The sequence below is a fragment of the Ceratocystis lukuohia genome (assembly GCF_044167205.1).
Source record: "Ceratocystis lukuohia strain C4212 chromosome Unknown Supercontig5_pilon, whole genome shotgun sequence".
In the NCBI taxonomy this organism is placed as follows: domain Eukaryota; kingdom Fungi; phylum Ascomycota; class Sordariomycetes; order Microascales; family Ceratocystidaceae; genus Ceratocystis; species Ceratocystis lukuohia.
Window position 1 is genome coordinate 2,851,941 of NW_027263524.1, and position 14,322 is coordinate 2,866,262.

Consider the following 14,322-nt stretch of genomic DNA (forward strand, 5'->3'; position numbering starts at 1 on the left):
TGGTTATTGTTGAATTTCGGCGCCATAAATGGTATAGAGCTGTCAAAGCCCTGGTAAGATTATGCTCAAACTCCGAACTTGCCATGTCACTTGTCAAACTTTCGGCTTTAAGCACTATCATGAGCGGATGCAAAGCTTGTTGACTTTGATGATCTTGTTAAATAGCCCCCCCTTCTTCCCCAGAAAAACCTATAAGCTGAAGTCGACTTTGTTGATCACCGCTTTTCTTCCACTTGTTCTTACTCATTAACCATGCGTTTCTTCACTATAACTTCTCTTTCCTTTCTGCTTGTCGGGGCAAATGCACATGTCCTAGTGGTAAACGGCTACACTTTCCAGGACCTTGGTGATGGGCTCTGCACTGCTACCTCCATGCAAAACTCCGAAGACAGCGGACTACCGAACAAATTCGAAGTCAACAAGGCAGATAGAACCATGACTATCGAGAACTTAAACATTAACGACGATGACGGTCCTAATAAGCTATTCACTTCCAACACAATGGCTGCTGTCTGCCGGGAATGTGGTTTGGAGCCCAAAAACCTCAATAAGGTGGCCATGACCGTTTCTAAGGATCCTTGTCTCGAAAGTGCCTTGAACACATACCGCTCGATCCACTCCGATATAGAGGAAAATGAAAAGATTGTTGCGACTGTGATTCTCGACGGAACGGGCTCGGACCTGGATAGGCAGGTGTGGTTTTATCTCTTTCATTGCACGTCTTATGAAATCGTGGAACGTATGCTCACGCCCAAGTCAATTCTGAGCAAGGTTTCTATCGAAGAGGGCGATGAGGACTGTTTGATGTCCTACTTTATCGAGTCGCATGATGAGGATGACGAGACGACGATTTACAACGCAGAGGGATATGGAGAGAGATACAGTGACGTTTGGACGTGAAAGAGCTATCTCATCTAGGTAGAGACGGGCATGGTAAATGGAATAATAGACGCTGTTTTGGAATATATGTGTTCATCTTCACTTCTCATAGATACTTACAAGGACCTGCATCGGCAATCAATGGTCTTGAGTAACCATGTCAGGCTCTACTACATCCTTGGCTAGCGCCTCGGGCCGTCCTAGGTCTGGAACTTGAACTGTTTATAAAGAGATCACTAGTAACATGCTACAGGTCCGACATAGACAACGAACGACTAAATCATGGATGCAACACTCAGTTGACAGCATTTGCAATGTACAATAGTAGTCGTGGCCTTCATTTCTGGCTTCGTTAATGTGCTGCCAAGGCACCTTATGGCATCTCAGCCTTAGACACTACCAGCTTGAGACTAACTGCATTTCCAGCCCATGACACCAGAATATTTATCCATCAATCATGAGTTCTACATTAGTGGTATGTCTCCTATTCTCTGGAAGTGCATGTCTGTGTTGCTACTTATATCGTATGGCTGAGAACGAAAGACAATGTTGAAGTTGCGCAGTAGAAAAGATGATGAAGATAGCTTGAACTGTGAGCGTCTCTACACTTTCTCCATGACAGCATAAATCCAGAGTCGCACATCTGAAAAACACCCATATTAAAGAGAAAGGGAAATGCTCTACGATTGAACATGCATGTGTGTAGTAGTGATGGGAGAACAAAGAGTAGTGAAATCAAAGTCTAGGGTGGCATTCCCAATTCTTTGAGCTTATTTCTACACAGACGACCGCTTCTCAGTAAGTCCTCCTATATCTCAACAACATGTCTAAGAAGCCTGATTGCACGTTGATCGTGGCCACCGGCATGATATGCTACTGCAAGGTAATGCTGCGGTGTGAGAAGCGAAGCATCATGAGCCGCTAAGTCTCTTTCTTTCATGGCCGCCACATACTCAAGCATCGAAGTTGCCTTCTAGATTTGGCCATTATTAAGATAGGTGCAGTTTGTTTAAAGCTCGTCCCGGTAGAGAGGAACTTGTTCAGCGTACTGAGGACGAAAAGATAGTATATATATGTAGCCAATTGAAAAAGCAAGCATTGGATAGCAAGTAGCCGCATCACTTAACTATAGGAATAAGCCAGACTTGATTCAAGTAGAAGAATTCAATAACGAATAGCTTCAAGAATAGCAAAAAGCAAGCAAAGGCAAAAGTGCGAGAATATAATATTAACAAGGAAATGAACCAGTGCTTACAAGATATGCATCGGTCGCCCCAGGAGCATTTGTCTCTCGACCCTCACACGCGCTTGCCGCCAAACAATTCGAAAGTTCAACAATGATTAGCCGCGAATAGCTAGTAAAGCAGAATTCACATTTTCTACAGTAAGCGTTATTGATATTCATTGCCACTAGTTACTCCCGAAGCGCTTCTTCCCACTAAGAAGAACTCAGATACCTAGTATAAGCGCAAGGATCGGAAACCGTAGAACAGTGACAGTGTTTCACATCAAAAGGGATCTGCATAACAGTTGGCTCAGTAAGGCGACCCAAATTTGTTTGCGGCCCTGGAACAAATGTAGCTTTCTTTTCAGTTATGACAGCTCATTGTCAGCGGAACCTCGCCCATCCCTCATAATCCAAAACCGAGCCCTTTTCAGTCAGCCGGTATCCCTTGGTTAATTTGCTAGATATCTAAACGAGAGAGCGTCACAGCCAAGACTAAAGTAGGGGCATTCGTACAAGCAAGACGACAGAATTGCGGTATTTAAAGACCCCTGGGCTACATACAGCAGAACCCCATTTTCGACGGGAAGCTCTTGATATAATGTAGCGTGATGCGATGTAATTTATGTGTGTAGTTTCTATTGTACACGAGCAGCCAGCATGAGCGTGCAGCCCACAACTCCTCTGTCTATCTTTGCATCCCCAATAATCCCACACGCCCATGCACATGGGCCTGTCTCCTTCACCGTACAAGAACCGGCTCCCGTTTTGATGTTACTCCCGGTTTAGAGGCGGTCTTGCTTGCAGCGCCAGTCTTCCCAGTAGCTACAAGCGAGGGGCTAATTGAAGCCAGCTCGGGCATCTGAACCTGAACATCAGCCCCCACTTGCGATGGGGCAATGCCGGTAGTTTCTAGCAGGAACTGCTCAATTTTCGCATTACCGTCCACTATCGCACCAGCAACCTCCTTGGAAGCGTCAATCGCAGCTGTCTTTGTACGTTCGGCAGCCAGTTGGGCACGACGTTTCTTGGTAAGCGTCCACTCCTTAGGCCACTTAGGGTTCGACACGTATTTGTGATGGCGCGTGTCAAGCGGTATATCTTCAAAAGTTTCTTTCGGGTCTTTAGCCTCGGCAACTAGCCGGTCAACCTGGTCAGACAGGAAGCGCTTATTCTGTGCCTGATGTGGGTAGCTCTCGCAGCTCATCTTAATCAGATGAGTCTGCGGGTTATAGCGCGGGCCGGCAAGCTTAGCCAGCTTGCTCTGCTGCACAGGGGTCAAGCCCAGATCGGCCGTAGAGAATTCAACAACAACCTTGCTTTGTGCGGGGTGCTCTTCGCCCATGTAGGTTGTGTAACGGAAGCGGAGAACTTGGGAGGGAGAAGGCGGAGTAAATTCCTTGGCAAACTCTATTAGTTGTTGTTAGCAGCTACACCATAGCGAAAAGAGATCCGAAGAGTGGTTCGAAGCCCAATACTTACTCGTCAGCAGAGGCATCTCCCATGCCATTACACGCATGTACTCTCTCTCTTCGCGGAGCTCCTGCAGCTTGGCGTGAGCCAGCGGCGAAATATCATTTTCCTCAAACTTATCACCCTCGATATTATGCGTCAGAGTCTCGGGATCATCGGGGTCAAACCAGTACGAGCGAGGAGTAGGCTTGGGCTCTTGCGGCCGCACAGGATTCTCGATCACGCCATCGCCCAAACGATCCAGGGCACTTGTCAACTCAGACAAGTCCTCATCAGCCAGCCCATTTTCGCCGTTGACAAACGCTGATCGCAGTTCTTCCGGCCACCGTTGCACAGTTTCTTCAGCCGACACTTTCTTATTCACCACATAACGGTCGACTGGCTCAGTCAGCGCACGTTTCTTGGTAGGGCCGCTGCCACCCTCGCTGTCTGCGCTGCGGAATGTCGAGCTAGACAACAATGCACGCTGAGTCAGTGCAATGCCAGATGAAGATGAAGTAGGGGCAAAGCGCAGAAGCGGGCGCAGGGAGCGCGAAGAGACAGCCGAAGCCATAATTAATGGCTTAGAATCGGAGAGCGTAGGTTTGGGTTAAAGGAAAGCGGTGCCGTCAAGTTTCAAAGCCACGGGGGGGGGGGGGGGTGGGCGGGGCAAAATAAATATTTTGTGGGAGGGCCTTAGGACGGTCGTGCTACCACTCGGAGTTTCGTGTTTTATCGTCCCGGCCGGCTATCACCTCGTCGTCATCCGGATCTTCTAAATTTCGTCCTTACGAAGGGCTGAAAACTTTAAGCCTTGCCGATGGTTGCTAGCTGCTGATTGGCTGGAAGCTTGAGACTAAAAATGGTGGGGATAAAGCTGGTTTATCGATAAGAATGACATCAGGGTCTTGTGTAATTGTGGTAACCCTAGGTAAGCTTCGGGGTCGCATCAGCATGCACGATGAAGGACATTTAAACCACCAACAAGAAACACTCAGTCTCACACTCTGACTATATTCACGTCAATATCGCCAGTTCATCGTTAACCTTCTTTTCTCGTTTGCTAACTACAAATTACGATAATGACTGTCTTCCTCCCTGTCCTCCCGACCTCTTACCACAAGCCACCCCGGTCACGACACTGCTTTGTGACTGTGGGCGCAACAGCAACATTTAGTGGCCTCCTCTCAGCAATCCAGAGCGCCGATTTCCTGCTGCAACTAGTGCTTGCGGGCTTCACACACTTGACAGTGCAGGCAGGTCGCGATTATGAGAAATTCCTTAAATTCTCGCAGACCGTTGATAATACTCTCCTCACCATCGAATGCTTCGATTTGAAGCCATCGCTAGCACGAGATATGGCACTGTGTCGTGAAAATGCTGGGGTAGACAAAGACTTAGATGTGCTTTTGAGCCTAAACTTGGGTGCAGGTTCTGGACCTGACGCGCCGTCACCACGTGATCTCGGCGTCGTCATCTCCCATGCTGGCACTGGCTCAGTGCTAGATGCGATGGCAGCACGAGCGCCGATGGTTGTGGTACCCAACGAATCTCTACTGGACAACCACCAACGAGAGTTGGCACAAATGGTGGAAGATCGCAAGTACGGGGTAGTGGGGACATTAACGTAAGTGGATTGCATGTCATTCTTTACCTTGATTTCACTCATTTCTCAAGCCCTACTCACTCATCTTCATTTCTATAGAACCCTCGCTTCCGACATTCGCCGCGCCCAATCTGTTTTAATTGCCCGCGAAAGCCAGATTGCCGAAGCAGTGATATGCAAAATCCCACCCTCCGAGGCTCACAGTCTCTGGGACATTGCACAGGACCTTGTACGGCCTACCAGCACAGCCGGTAAAGAGCGAGAGAGCGACGAAGTACAAAAAGAAGGATAACAAAACAAGAGAGAGGGCGGAATTTTATATAGCTTCAATTACCAGGTCCATTTCCACATGCTTGTTACCCGCCCACCATCCCGTCCGTTCGTTGTAACATGTCTTTCAATTCACAGCTCGAAATTCCACAGCTTTAATGCTGCATCTGCTCCAGATGAAATAATCTTGGAGTCTCCCTCGACCCATGCCACGCCGTGCACGCCGTCTTTGTGAGCATTAGCTGCGCTAATACGGTTGCCTGGCTTCTCCAGCGACCATAGATATACACTTGAGTCGAGTGAGCCTGAAACAGCATGCGAGCTCTCCGCATTCCAAGCAATACTCGTGACACGTGCCGTGTGGGCCGACCAGCGATCCGTAGCCACGGCCCAATCGCCACCAGCCTTGTAGACAATCACCTTGCCCGCTGAATTGCCCGTGGCTAATAGGGTGCCGTCATAGGAGAACGCCAAAACCGATACCGCAGCCGTCGAGTGTGTCAGCTCAATAACCTTGGTTAGCTTGGCCCCCTCTACCTCGTAAACATTAACCTTGGAGCCATCGCCACTGACGGCCAAAGTATTGCCCGCTGCTGCGACAGCTGTTGGCATGTATCCCAGCGGCGCCTCGCCGATAAGCTTGCCGTCTTGGTAGATGGCTAGAGCCTCAGATGCAAGTGCTACATAAACGGCACCATTGGCAGAGTCGGCTGAAAGACCCTGTGGCTGGCCGTTAAGCTTTATAGCCTCGCCGATAAACGTGCCGGCCGCCTCATCCATGCAACGCAGTGTGTCGTCCCAGGCAATCGTGTGGGTCTGACCTAGACGCGATGAGAACGCTGCTACACGGTTCGAGTGACCAGAACCATCGACCACGCGACCAGCGCCCGTTGTCAAGTCCCACTTGCACACACGACCCTCGAAGCTGCCAGTCCACGCTGCTTTATCAGAGGCAGACCCGGCCGTCACGGCTGTCACGCTCTTGTTATGGCCCTGGACAACCTTGACAGGCTCAGCGGTGCCGACCTTTAGATATGTCAGGTCACCACTAAGGCTGAGCGTGATGATAAGCCCATCGGTTCGGCCGTGTGGGAAGACAACTCCCACTTGCTGGTCACTAACGCTAACCGAGCCCTCAGGGCCCAGACGCCAGCTCTGGATCTGGGCGCCCGTATCGGCATCCCACAGACGGACTGTCTGGTCAGCGCTGGATGTGACAAGCTTGGTGCCGTCCTCAGACCATGACACTGCAAAAATGCTGCCAGTGTGGGCGCCCTCTCCAATCACAGTCGTAGGCTCTCCAGTCTTGCCGTCATAAAGCTGAATACGCTTATCAGCGCCAACGGTCACCAGCTTACTGCCATCAGGCGAGAAAGCAGTGGCAAAGACAAAGCCGCGATGCAGGTTGTCAGCTTTGCTGTTGAACTTGAAGGGGACGCCATGCATAAAGCACATGGAACCGTCGTCGGACACAGTGGCAGCACGTAGCGGACGCTGCTGGCGGATCGCCACAGCGTTAACAGTCTTAGAATGGCCGACCAGCTCGCCAACCGAGTTGCCGCTGTCAGCCGTGAAACAGTGGCCAAATCGTTCGCGGCCATCGCCGACAGCAATTATCCGCTGCGAATCGCCGTCCCAGGCAATGTCATTGATGCGGCCAGAAATAATAGAGTATTCGCCTAACATGTTGTTAGCTCTAGCCCCAAAGGGGGAGGGGGGAAGCGAAAGCATCTCAGAGTTCAGGACTACTTGCTACTGCTGCTCACCTTTCGTATTCTCAGCGCCGATGGCATCCCACACACGCACCCTACCAGAAACATCGCCACTGGCAACATAGAAGCCACTAGGCGCAAAGCGTGCGACGGTAGTCTGAGCCGTATGGCCCGTGTATTGCTTGCAGTCGGCAGGGTTATCGATGGAGCGGACAAAGATGCTTTTTCCGGACTGCCGAAGACAGGGGCAGTTAGCGGGGGAGTGTTTAGTGGAGGGGGGACAAGAAGATAACTCACGGCATAAGCAATGCGTTCGCCCTTCTTGTCGACCGAAATGGGCGTAGGCTGGCCCCGGGCTGTCGTTGGCGCAGCAGCAAGAATACGATCGAGCGTGATGGACATGGCAGATGGTAAGTCAACAGCAGCAGTGCTAGTAGTGTTATAATTCGTGGGTGGTATCGTAGACTTGGGCAATCCGGTTGCTGTCAGTGAACGGCGTGAGACAAAAGGCAGGCGAGCAAAAGTAAACAAAAACAAGAATCACAAATTCCAATTGCGAAGTTCTTAGTTTCAACCAAGAAGCCCTCAAAAAAAGAAAAGGATAGCCAAAGCGGAACAGGAGCAGCGTCGTAAACCAATTTGGCACGAGTGTTGCTTCATCTCAGCCCCAAGACGAGCTAGGCCGCAGTCAAGGTAGCCTGCCTAGGGCTGTTCAAAGAGCTCCTCCTATGCTCTAGGATACAACTGTTATACGGGGATGAGTTTCAACTGTATATTCATAGGCACCCAAGCTCCTTCCTCAATGTAGGAGTCCTTATCATTCCAAACCACCCGCAACATGTTGCTTCTGAACCTCAACATGGCTGTTCTCTTTTCTATAATTCCTTCGGCATTATTGCTTACAGCTTAATCAATCTGTTAGTTTATTTCCAACTAATATATATCTGTTCTTCTTGGCAGGGGTTCACGGCCTAGAGCACCCCACTTTCGCCTCTGGAGTAAGTGGTTAGATCTAACTGTCTGCATCTAAACCATCTTAGTGTATCTAGAGGACTACATCCTGTACCGGCTAGCAAAGAGAAACTGAAAACCTGAAAACTCAATATACAAAATTAGAAGGCAAAAGAAAAGCAAGACTAGAAATCAGCATCACAACAAATATACAAAGAGACCAGTAGGGCCTGGGATATTCAACTCAAGAGAACAACATCAACAACATTGGAAGATGATTGTCCTGTGCAGTACGTAGAGACGATTAAGCGACAGATATCTAGATTGGCTGTCCCGTAGCCCCTCCCTCTCTTAGACTGGTGAAGGTGTTTCCACCTCTCTCTTCCGTTCATTTGCAAGTACAAAGAATAGCCAAGACCAACAATAGACGTGGCAACGAAGGCGATGACGATAAAAGGCATTGCAGGGAAATACACCTGTCAATGTCTATCCCGCAGGATTTCCCCTCCGGTGACGTCCACGTACCTCTGATCGCTCTCATAATTCTATACACCAAGGGCCAGGGGCTCTACCTATGGCCCGGAGAGCGAAGCCTCCTCACTATCTCCATCCATAGTCAGCTCAGTGTCGTCTTTCAGAGGCTTTATATATAGTCCATGCATTAAAGCCTCTTGCATATTCTTTCTCTTCTACGGCACTGATTTATAATATCCATCGACTGCAACTAGTCACCATCACATTGATACTTTCTCAACTCACACGAGATACCATTTAAGATAAACGCCAGCTCAGTCAGTAGTCGCTCTACTTCTGCTGCAAGTCATGTTTTAATCAGCACGGACTGATGTGGTTGTCCATGCCATCGCTCATTATATATAATCGGCCGTTAAAATGACAATGACAAACGCTAAACCAAGAAAGAAAAATGCAATCCACAAAACAACCCCAAGCTCAAAATCAACAATGCCGAAATTCTAAACCAATCCCCTACCAATCCCATTTAAAGCAGATGTACATGTATATATGTACACTCATGTCTGTCGCAGAACCCTGCTTCGCTCCCCCTTACCAGACTCTATGTAGAAACACCGCGCAGAACCCGCGCCGGGTTGCCTACTGCCACTGTCATAGGGGGCACATTCCGCGTCACCACCGAGCCAGCACCAACCGTGCTGCCCTTCCCGACAGTCACGCCGGGGAGAATCACAACTCCACCGCCAATGAAACAGTCCGATTCAATAATGATGGGCTTCGCCATTTGCGTACCGCTGGCCCCACCGCGGCGCTTTGGATCCGTCGACACTGTTCCTGTGTACATCTTGACGTTAGGGCCAATATGGCAGTTATCTCCAATCGAGATTGACCCAGCATCTTGCAGTGTACAGTCGCGGCTGATAAGAACGTTTTGTCCAATGGCCACATTATAGCCATAGTCGCACGTGAAAGGCCCTTCAATGACCGATGTATTGCCAAGACGGTTGGGGCTGCTACCAGCCGGGTGCAAAATTTCATGGAACAGCCGGGCCCGCTCTTGGGAAGAGATGCCATTATGAGGCAGGGCCAGGTTGTTAAACCGCCAGCAAGCAGTGCTGCAGCGCTCGCGGTCTTCAACTAGCTCGCGGTCGCGGTAGTAGTAGCTACGGCCAGCCAGCATTTCTTCCTTTTCGGTTCTCTGTGGCGGCAGTTGCTGCTGGGGCTTATGCGACTGATGCTGCAGTTGAGGGGATCCATGGGAAAAAGAACCGTGCGATAGCGCCATTTGCGCCACCTGAGAAGCTGGTGCAGCCATGCCCGGGCTATTAGACCTAGTTGGGTTCAAAATGTTGATTTGCGGCAATGAAGCCCCATTCCCCGAGTGTGCTGTCTCGGGCGCCGATGTCCGTCCGATATCGTGGAGCGGCGGCACACGGCTGTAGTCTTTGTTCAACCGATCAGAAAAGTTGGACAGGGGTGGACCGGGATTAGCGCTGATAGGTGTAGGAAAAGCGTTGGTAGCAAAGCTATGGATAGCTGCGAGCTTGTTCTCGGGGCTTGCAACGGACGCGCCAGTCACTGTCGGCGTGGGACGTTCATCGTCGTTCAATATCGAGCGGTTCTGAGGGGGGTCAATGCGCAGTGCTTGACCGCGGTAGTGTTGTCCTTGATCCCGCTTTACATCCGAAATGGAGCTACTGTAAGAAATGGCATCGTTGTAGCCACCAGCCGCCGGAGGCGAAATATATGTGAACTCCTTGGGCTCCAGGGCAACAGGATTCTTAGCTTCGACTTCAGACCATAGAGGACCATTCTGTTGCTGGTAGCCAGCACAGTGGAATCCGCCTTTGGTGCAATTGGCGCCTATAGCAAAGGCCACGTTAGTTATGAATATCACACAAAGCAGCGAAGATTTACCAAGAAAATTGCCCATCACTCGAATAAGTGGCCGTAAAGTTCTGGATGACGTTCACCAGAGCAAGGTTCCCAACTATCCAAAGGGAATCAAGAGGGGGGGGAAGAATGGCATAAAAAACAAGGTTGTGTAGTGCACAAAATAAAGGGCAGGTCATCACTTACATTCAGGCTTCTTTTCATCACACTTCTTTTTGCGGCGACGGCAAGTTAAGCAGCCAGTCTTGGTTCGGTGGCTAAAGTTGCGTCTCCGACCCTTCTTACCACCTTCCGCATTGGTGACAAGCTTATTCCTTGTTTCATCGGTACTAAAACTATAGGGAGGTGGCTCAATGCCATCGGAGCTATGCTCACCTGTCGCAGATACGCGACGTAAGGCGTCAACTTCTTCGGCCATTGCTTGTGTAGATTGCGAGTCACGCGAAGACTGAGTACGGGGCTGGGAATCACCGGCTTCGTAGTCAGTTCGTGGAGTGCTGTAGACATCACGGCCCAGGGCAGGAAGCATCCGAACATTGGACTCAGGTGAAGAAAGCGCTTGCAGCTTCTGCTCCCGGTGGTTTGGTTGTGAAGGGACCTTTGTGCGGCCATCTGGAGAATTAGACCGCTTGCGCTTGTTACATACCCCAACACCGTCGGGGTAGCTGGTAGGCTTGCGATTCACCTCAACGACATTAGGGTAGCTAGTGGATGTTTTGGCGCCCTCCACAGCAGAATCCCAAGTCTCGGGCCTGCGGTCTGCTATTTGTGGTTGTGAGGATGTTCGTGGCGATGTTTGGAGGACTTCTCTAGGCGGAGTCTCCCGCGCGGTCTCTTGAGGAGCGCGGCGCAACTCGTCAAATGCTGGCTTGTTCATGACCCCTGTTGCTAGCTTATTGAGAGTTGTGAAGGAAGACATTGGCTTGGTGCAGTCACTCAACGGTGTCGTCTCTACCATGGATAGTGCAATCATCCAAATAGTAGTATTCCCAACAGGCTTGGGACCCAACGAAACCGAATAAAGGAAAAAAGAAAAAAAAAAAGAGAGGCGAAAGCTTGAGACACAGGTCCTCACTCTAAACAGATTGTTGGATTTCTGGGGAGAAGAGAACTGGCGTGATTGACTTTCAGTTCCAGACAAGACCCAAGCTGTGATCGGTAAAGCTGAAGACAAGTCAAGACCAAGTCGGGCCGATATAAGCGATTCAGAAGAGCAAAAAAAGAATAACCGATGAGGCTAAGGCTTGTCTATGACCGTTGGTGATACGTATAACAGGCGCGATAGAGCATCAAATCTAGAGTAGGAAGCCAGATGGGCGCAATGCACACTCCTATATGTATGCTATATATGCTGCGGTACAAGGAGGCAGTTGGAACTTGCGCTGTACGTATGTGTGTATAGATATAAGGAAGCGAAGAATAAATGGCAAAGGGAAAAGGAAATAAACTGAACGTATGTGAATGTATTTGAACGTAAGTGTGAGTGTGAATGTGAATGTAAATGCGAACGTAGAGCGGTAAATATGAAGAAGATGAAGTTGAGCGCGCGGCAAGAGTCCAACTAATCAAGAGAGAAGATATACCAGGGAACACTGGAAGGCAGTAAAGGCGTAAAAAGGGAAGCAAGAGAGGAAAGCGAAGTCAGGAAAGGCGGATGTGACATTTAAAAGCGCCAGGTCTTTCTTGTATACTTTATGTGCCTCGGGTCCACAAGTAAAGAAGGACCGTTGAGAATGGAAGAGGCGGCAGTTAGGAGCGTCGACGAGTAGGTCAAGTGGAATTATAGAAGACAAGACAGGGACAGGGAAGCATCGGGGAGTTCAAAGTTCTTGATTGGAAAACATAGGCAAGATCAGAGTCAGCAGAGAGGAGGCTTAATGATAGATGTACCCCTCTATCCTTCCTATTCAAAGTTGACAGGACCAAGGAGGAAGCCTTGAGGAGCTTGCGGAGTGCGAGCGTTGTCGACGTATGGGTATGGGTGTGTGGGCGTATGGGCGTGTGGGCGTGTGGGCGCGGAGGTACTGGCAAGGGTGGTAAGCGTCCAAAAAGGGAGGGCACAAAACCCGCCGAAAGACGAGGGATGCAGAAGGGAGGAAAACAGTAAAGCCACTTTATTCAGTTTAGCGCAAGGACAGGTTTCGGAATGCTAATGATTAGGGTGAAGTTAAAGGCTTGTGTGGTATCGTTGTTTAGATGGGTCGGTGTTTAGAGACGGCGGCTATAAACCCTCGACTTTAGGCGTTAAGATGGGGGCGAAAGAAAATGACAATAATAAGCAACAGGCAGACAAGCAAGACCCGGAAGAGGCAGACGGATGAATAGAAAATCAGAAAAGATGGCTTAGACAGCAGCATCAAGGCCGCAATGTGAGCTAGCCTGTGGTGGCCAGCCAGAGTGTCAAGTGAGCTGCTGGACTGCCTTGCTGTATGTAGGCTATGATTTTGATTGTTGGTTCTTGAGTCAGAACTGTTGGTTGTGGGATGTGACCAAAGTCACAAGCGACAATGGGTGGGTGTGAATTTCAGGCTCCTAGCCTAGGTGAGATCCACCAAGCAGAAGGGTGAAGGGTGGATTTTAGACACAGGCAGCAGCAGCAGCAAGTAGCCTAGAAGCGCCAAGCCGTTCAACGCAAGCTTATTATTAGCAAGGGGGTGTGTGCATAGATGCAAATACCAAGTCATCGCAGTCGCAAGGTTGCCCATGCTCGCGTTCCTCGTACTCTCGTACCAGCAGTTGTGATTTGTGATTACAAGTGTTGAATTTGTCTTGTCTCTACCCTCTATACAGTCAATCTATCTCGCAGCGGAGTAATGGAGAGAGAGAGAGAGAGCAGAGCGCAGGCCGTTCGATTCTGCCGAGCTCTGGCTGCGGACTTGAGCATGGATGCTGACCAAGAGGAGGATCGAAGATGGGATGGGGTGGCGAGTTTGGCGCTTGAGCAGAGCTGCTGCTGTCAGACAGTAATGCTGTGTAGTGGTGGTCTCGATTGAAAATTGTGGTTTCACTAGAGAGCTTAACGAGGCTACCAGACTTCATTGGGGCGGGCTTCCCTTGCAACTTGCAACGGCTCAGTAAGTATTTGCTGCCTTGTCTGTGTTGTCCCGATCTTCCCGTCCCACTCATTTTTGCACTATTCAGAGCTTTAAGCCCTAGGACAGGCTGCACGGAAGGGAAATGTAGGCAGACGCACAAGAAGAGCTGGCCATGGGGAGGAGGCCAGTCGGCCGAGGAGTATAGGGCCAATGGACGCTACAAGGCTTCCGAATTGCGTTGGTAGAAACCAGAAACTCCTGAAAGGGCGGGAATGGAGCGAACGCTGCAAGTATACAAGGTCCAAAATAAAGGCTCTGATTACAATCATTTGATTATTATTAGTGTCATCATTCCTTGGAGCTTATGGAGCTTCACCGCGCTTGAAGGGCAGGACAAGGACAAGAGCGGGCGACTAAAGCCCCGTCTTTCCCTTTCTGCTTCCTTGCCCTGTTTCCTCATCTGCTCTCTTCTCTTACTTTTGCTCTGTTTTGGCGCGCGATTGGGCTTGGACACTGCGGCAAGCAGCCAGACACCCCCGCCTTTTCCCTCTTGTGTCTAGTAGTGTTAAGTTAGTGGGACAACTAATTAAATAGCCCGGCTGCAGCGGAGTTTTCTAAAATCCGAAGACAGCAAGGGAACATAAGGTGGGCCATCAGGTAGACGCCATGAAGCACGGGGCTAATGAAGGATAAACACAGGGCTTGTAGACACAGGCAGCGAGGAGAGGGCGGACTGTCGTACTGCTCCTGTTTAACCGCCGGCATTTGATCCATTGTACAGTACACGCTATGCACAAAGCCTCTGAAATTCGCAGCCTCGTGGCC

General features: G+C 49.9%; 5 protein-coding genes across 5 annotated transcripts; 2 read left to right on the forward strand and 3 right to left on the reverse strand.

Moving 5' to 3' along the window:
- Window positions 1-252: 252 nt before the first annotated feature.
- On the forward strand, window positions 253-900 carry HOO65_050600 (uncharacterized protein; the record flags this gene model as incomplete). Its single annotated transcript, XM_071000959.1, has 1 exon — window positions 253-900. One exon carries the CDS (start codon window positions 253-255, stop codon window positions 898-900), a length of 648 nt encoding a protein of 215 aa, XP_070858659.1.
- A 1,946-nt stretch (window positions 901-2,846) lies between these two features.
- HOO65_050601 (mitochondrial 37S ribosomal protein mS35) lies at window positions 2,847-4,130 on the reverse strand (the record flags this gene model as incomplete). Its single annotated transcript, XM_071003404.1, has 2 exons — window positions 2,847-3,514; window positions 3,587-4,130. The coding sequence occupies 2 exons, from the start codon at window positions 4,128-4,130 to the stop codon at window positions 2,847-2,849; spliced, it is 1,212 nt and encodes a 403-aa protein (XP_070858660.1).
- A 508-nt stretch (window positions 4,131-4,638) lies between these two features.
- HOO65_050602 (UDP-N-acetylglucosamine transferase subunit alg13) lies at window positions 4,639-5,454 on the forward strand (the record flags this gene model as incomplete). The annotated part of the gene is made up of 2 exons (XM_071003504.1): window positions 4,639-5,183; window positions 5,262-5,454. 2 exons carry the CDS (start codon window positions 4,639-4,641, stop codon window positions 5,452-5,454), a joined length of 738 nt encoding a protein of 245 aa, XP_070858661.1.
- Window positions 5,455-5,564: 110 nt separating this feature from the next.
- On the reverse strand, window positions 5,565-7,546 carry HOO65_050603 (putative WD repeat-containing protein C9G1.05; the record flags this gene model as incomplete). Its single annotated transcript, XM_071003265.1, has 3 exons — window positions 5,565-7,111; window positions 7,199-7,376; window positions 7,442-7,546. The coding sequence occupies 3 exons, from the start codon at window positions 7,544-7,546 to the stop codon at window positions 5,565-5,567; spliced, it is 1,830 nt and encodes a 609-aa protein (XP_070858662.1).
- Window positions 7,547-9,170: 1,624 nt separating this feature from the next.
- HOO65_050604 (bacterial transferase hexapeptide) lies at window positions 9,171-11,381 on the reverse strand (the record flags this gene model as incomplete). The annotated part of the gene is made up of 2 exons (XM_071003235.1): window positions 9,171-10,432; window positions 10,649-11,381. 2 exons carry the CDS (start codon window positions 11,379-11,381, stop codon window positions 9,171-9,173), a joined length of 1,995 nt encoding a protein of 664 aa, XP_070858663.1.
- Window positions 11,382-14,322: the final 2,941 nt, after the last annotated feature.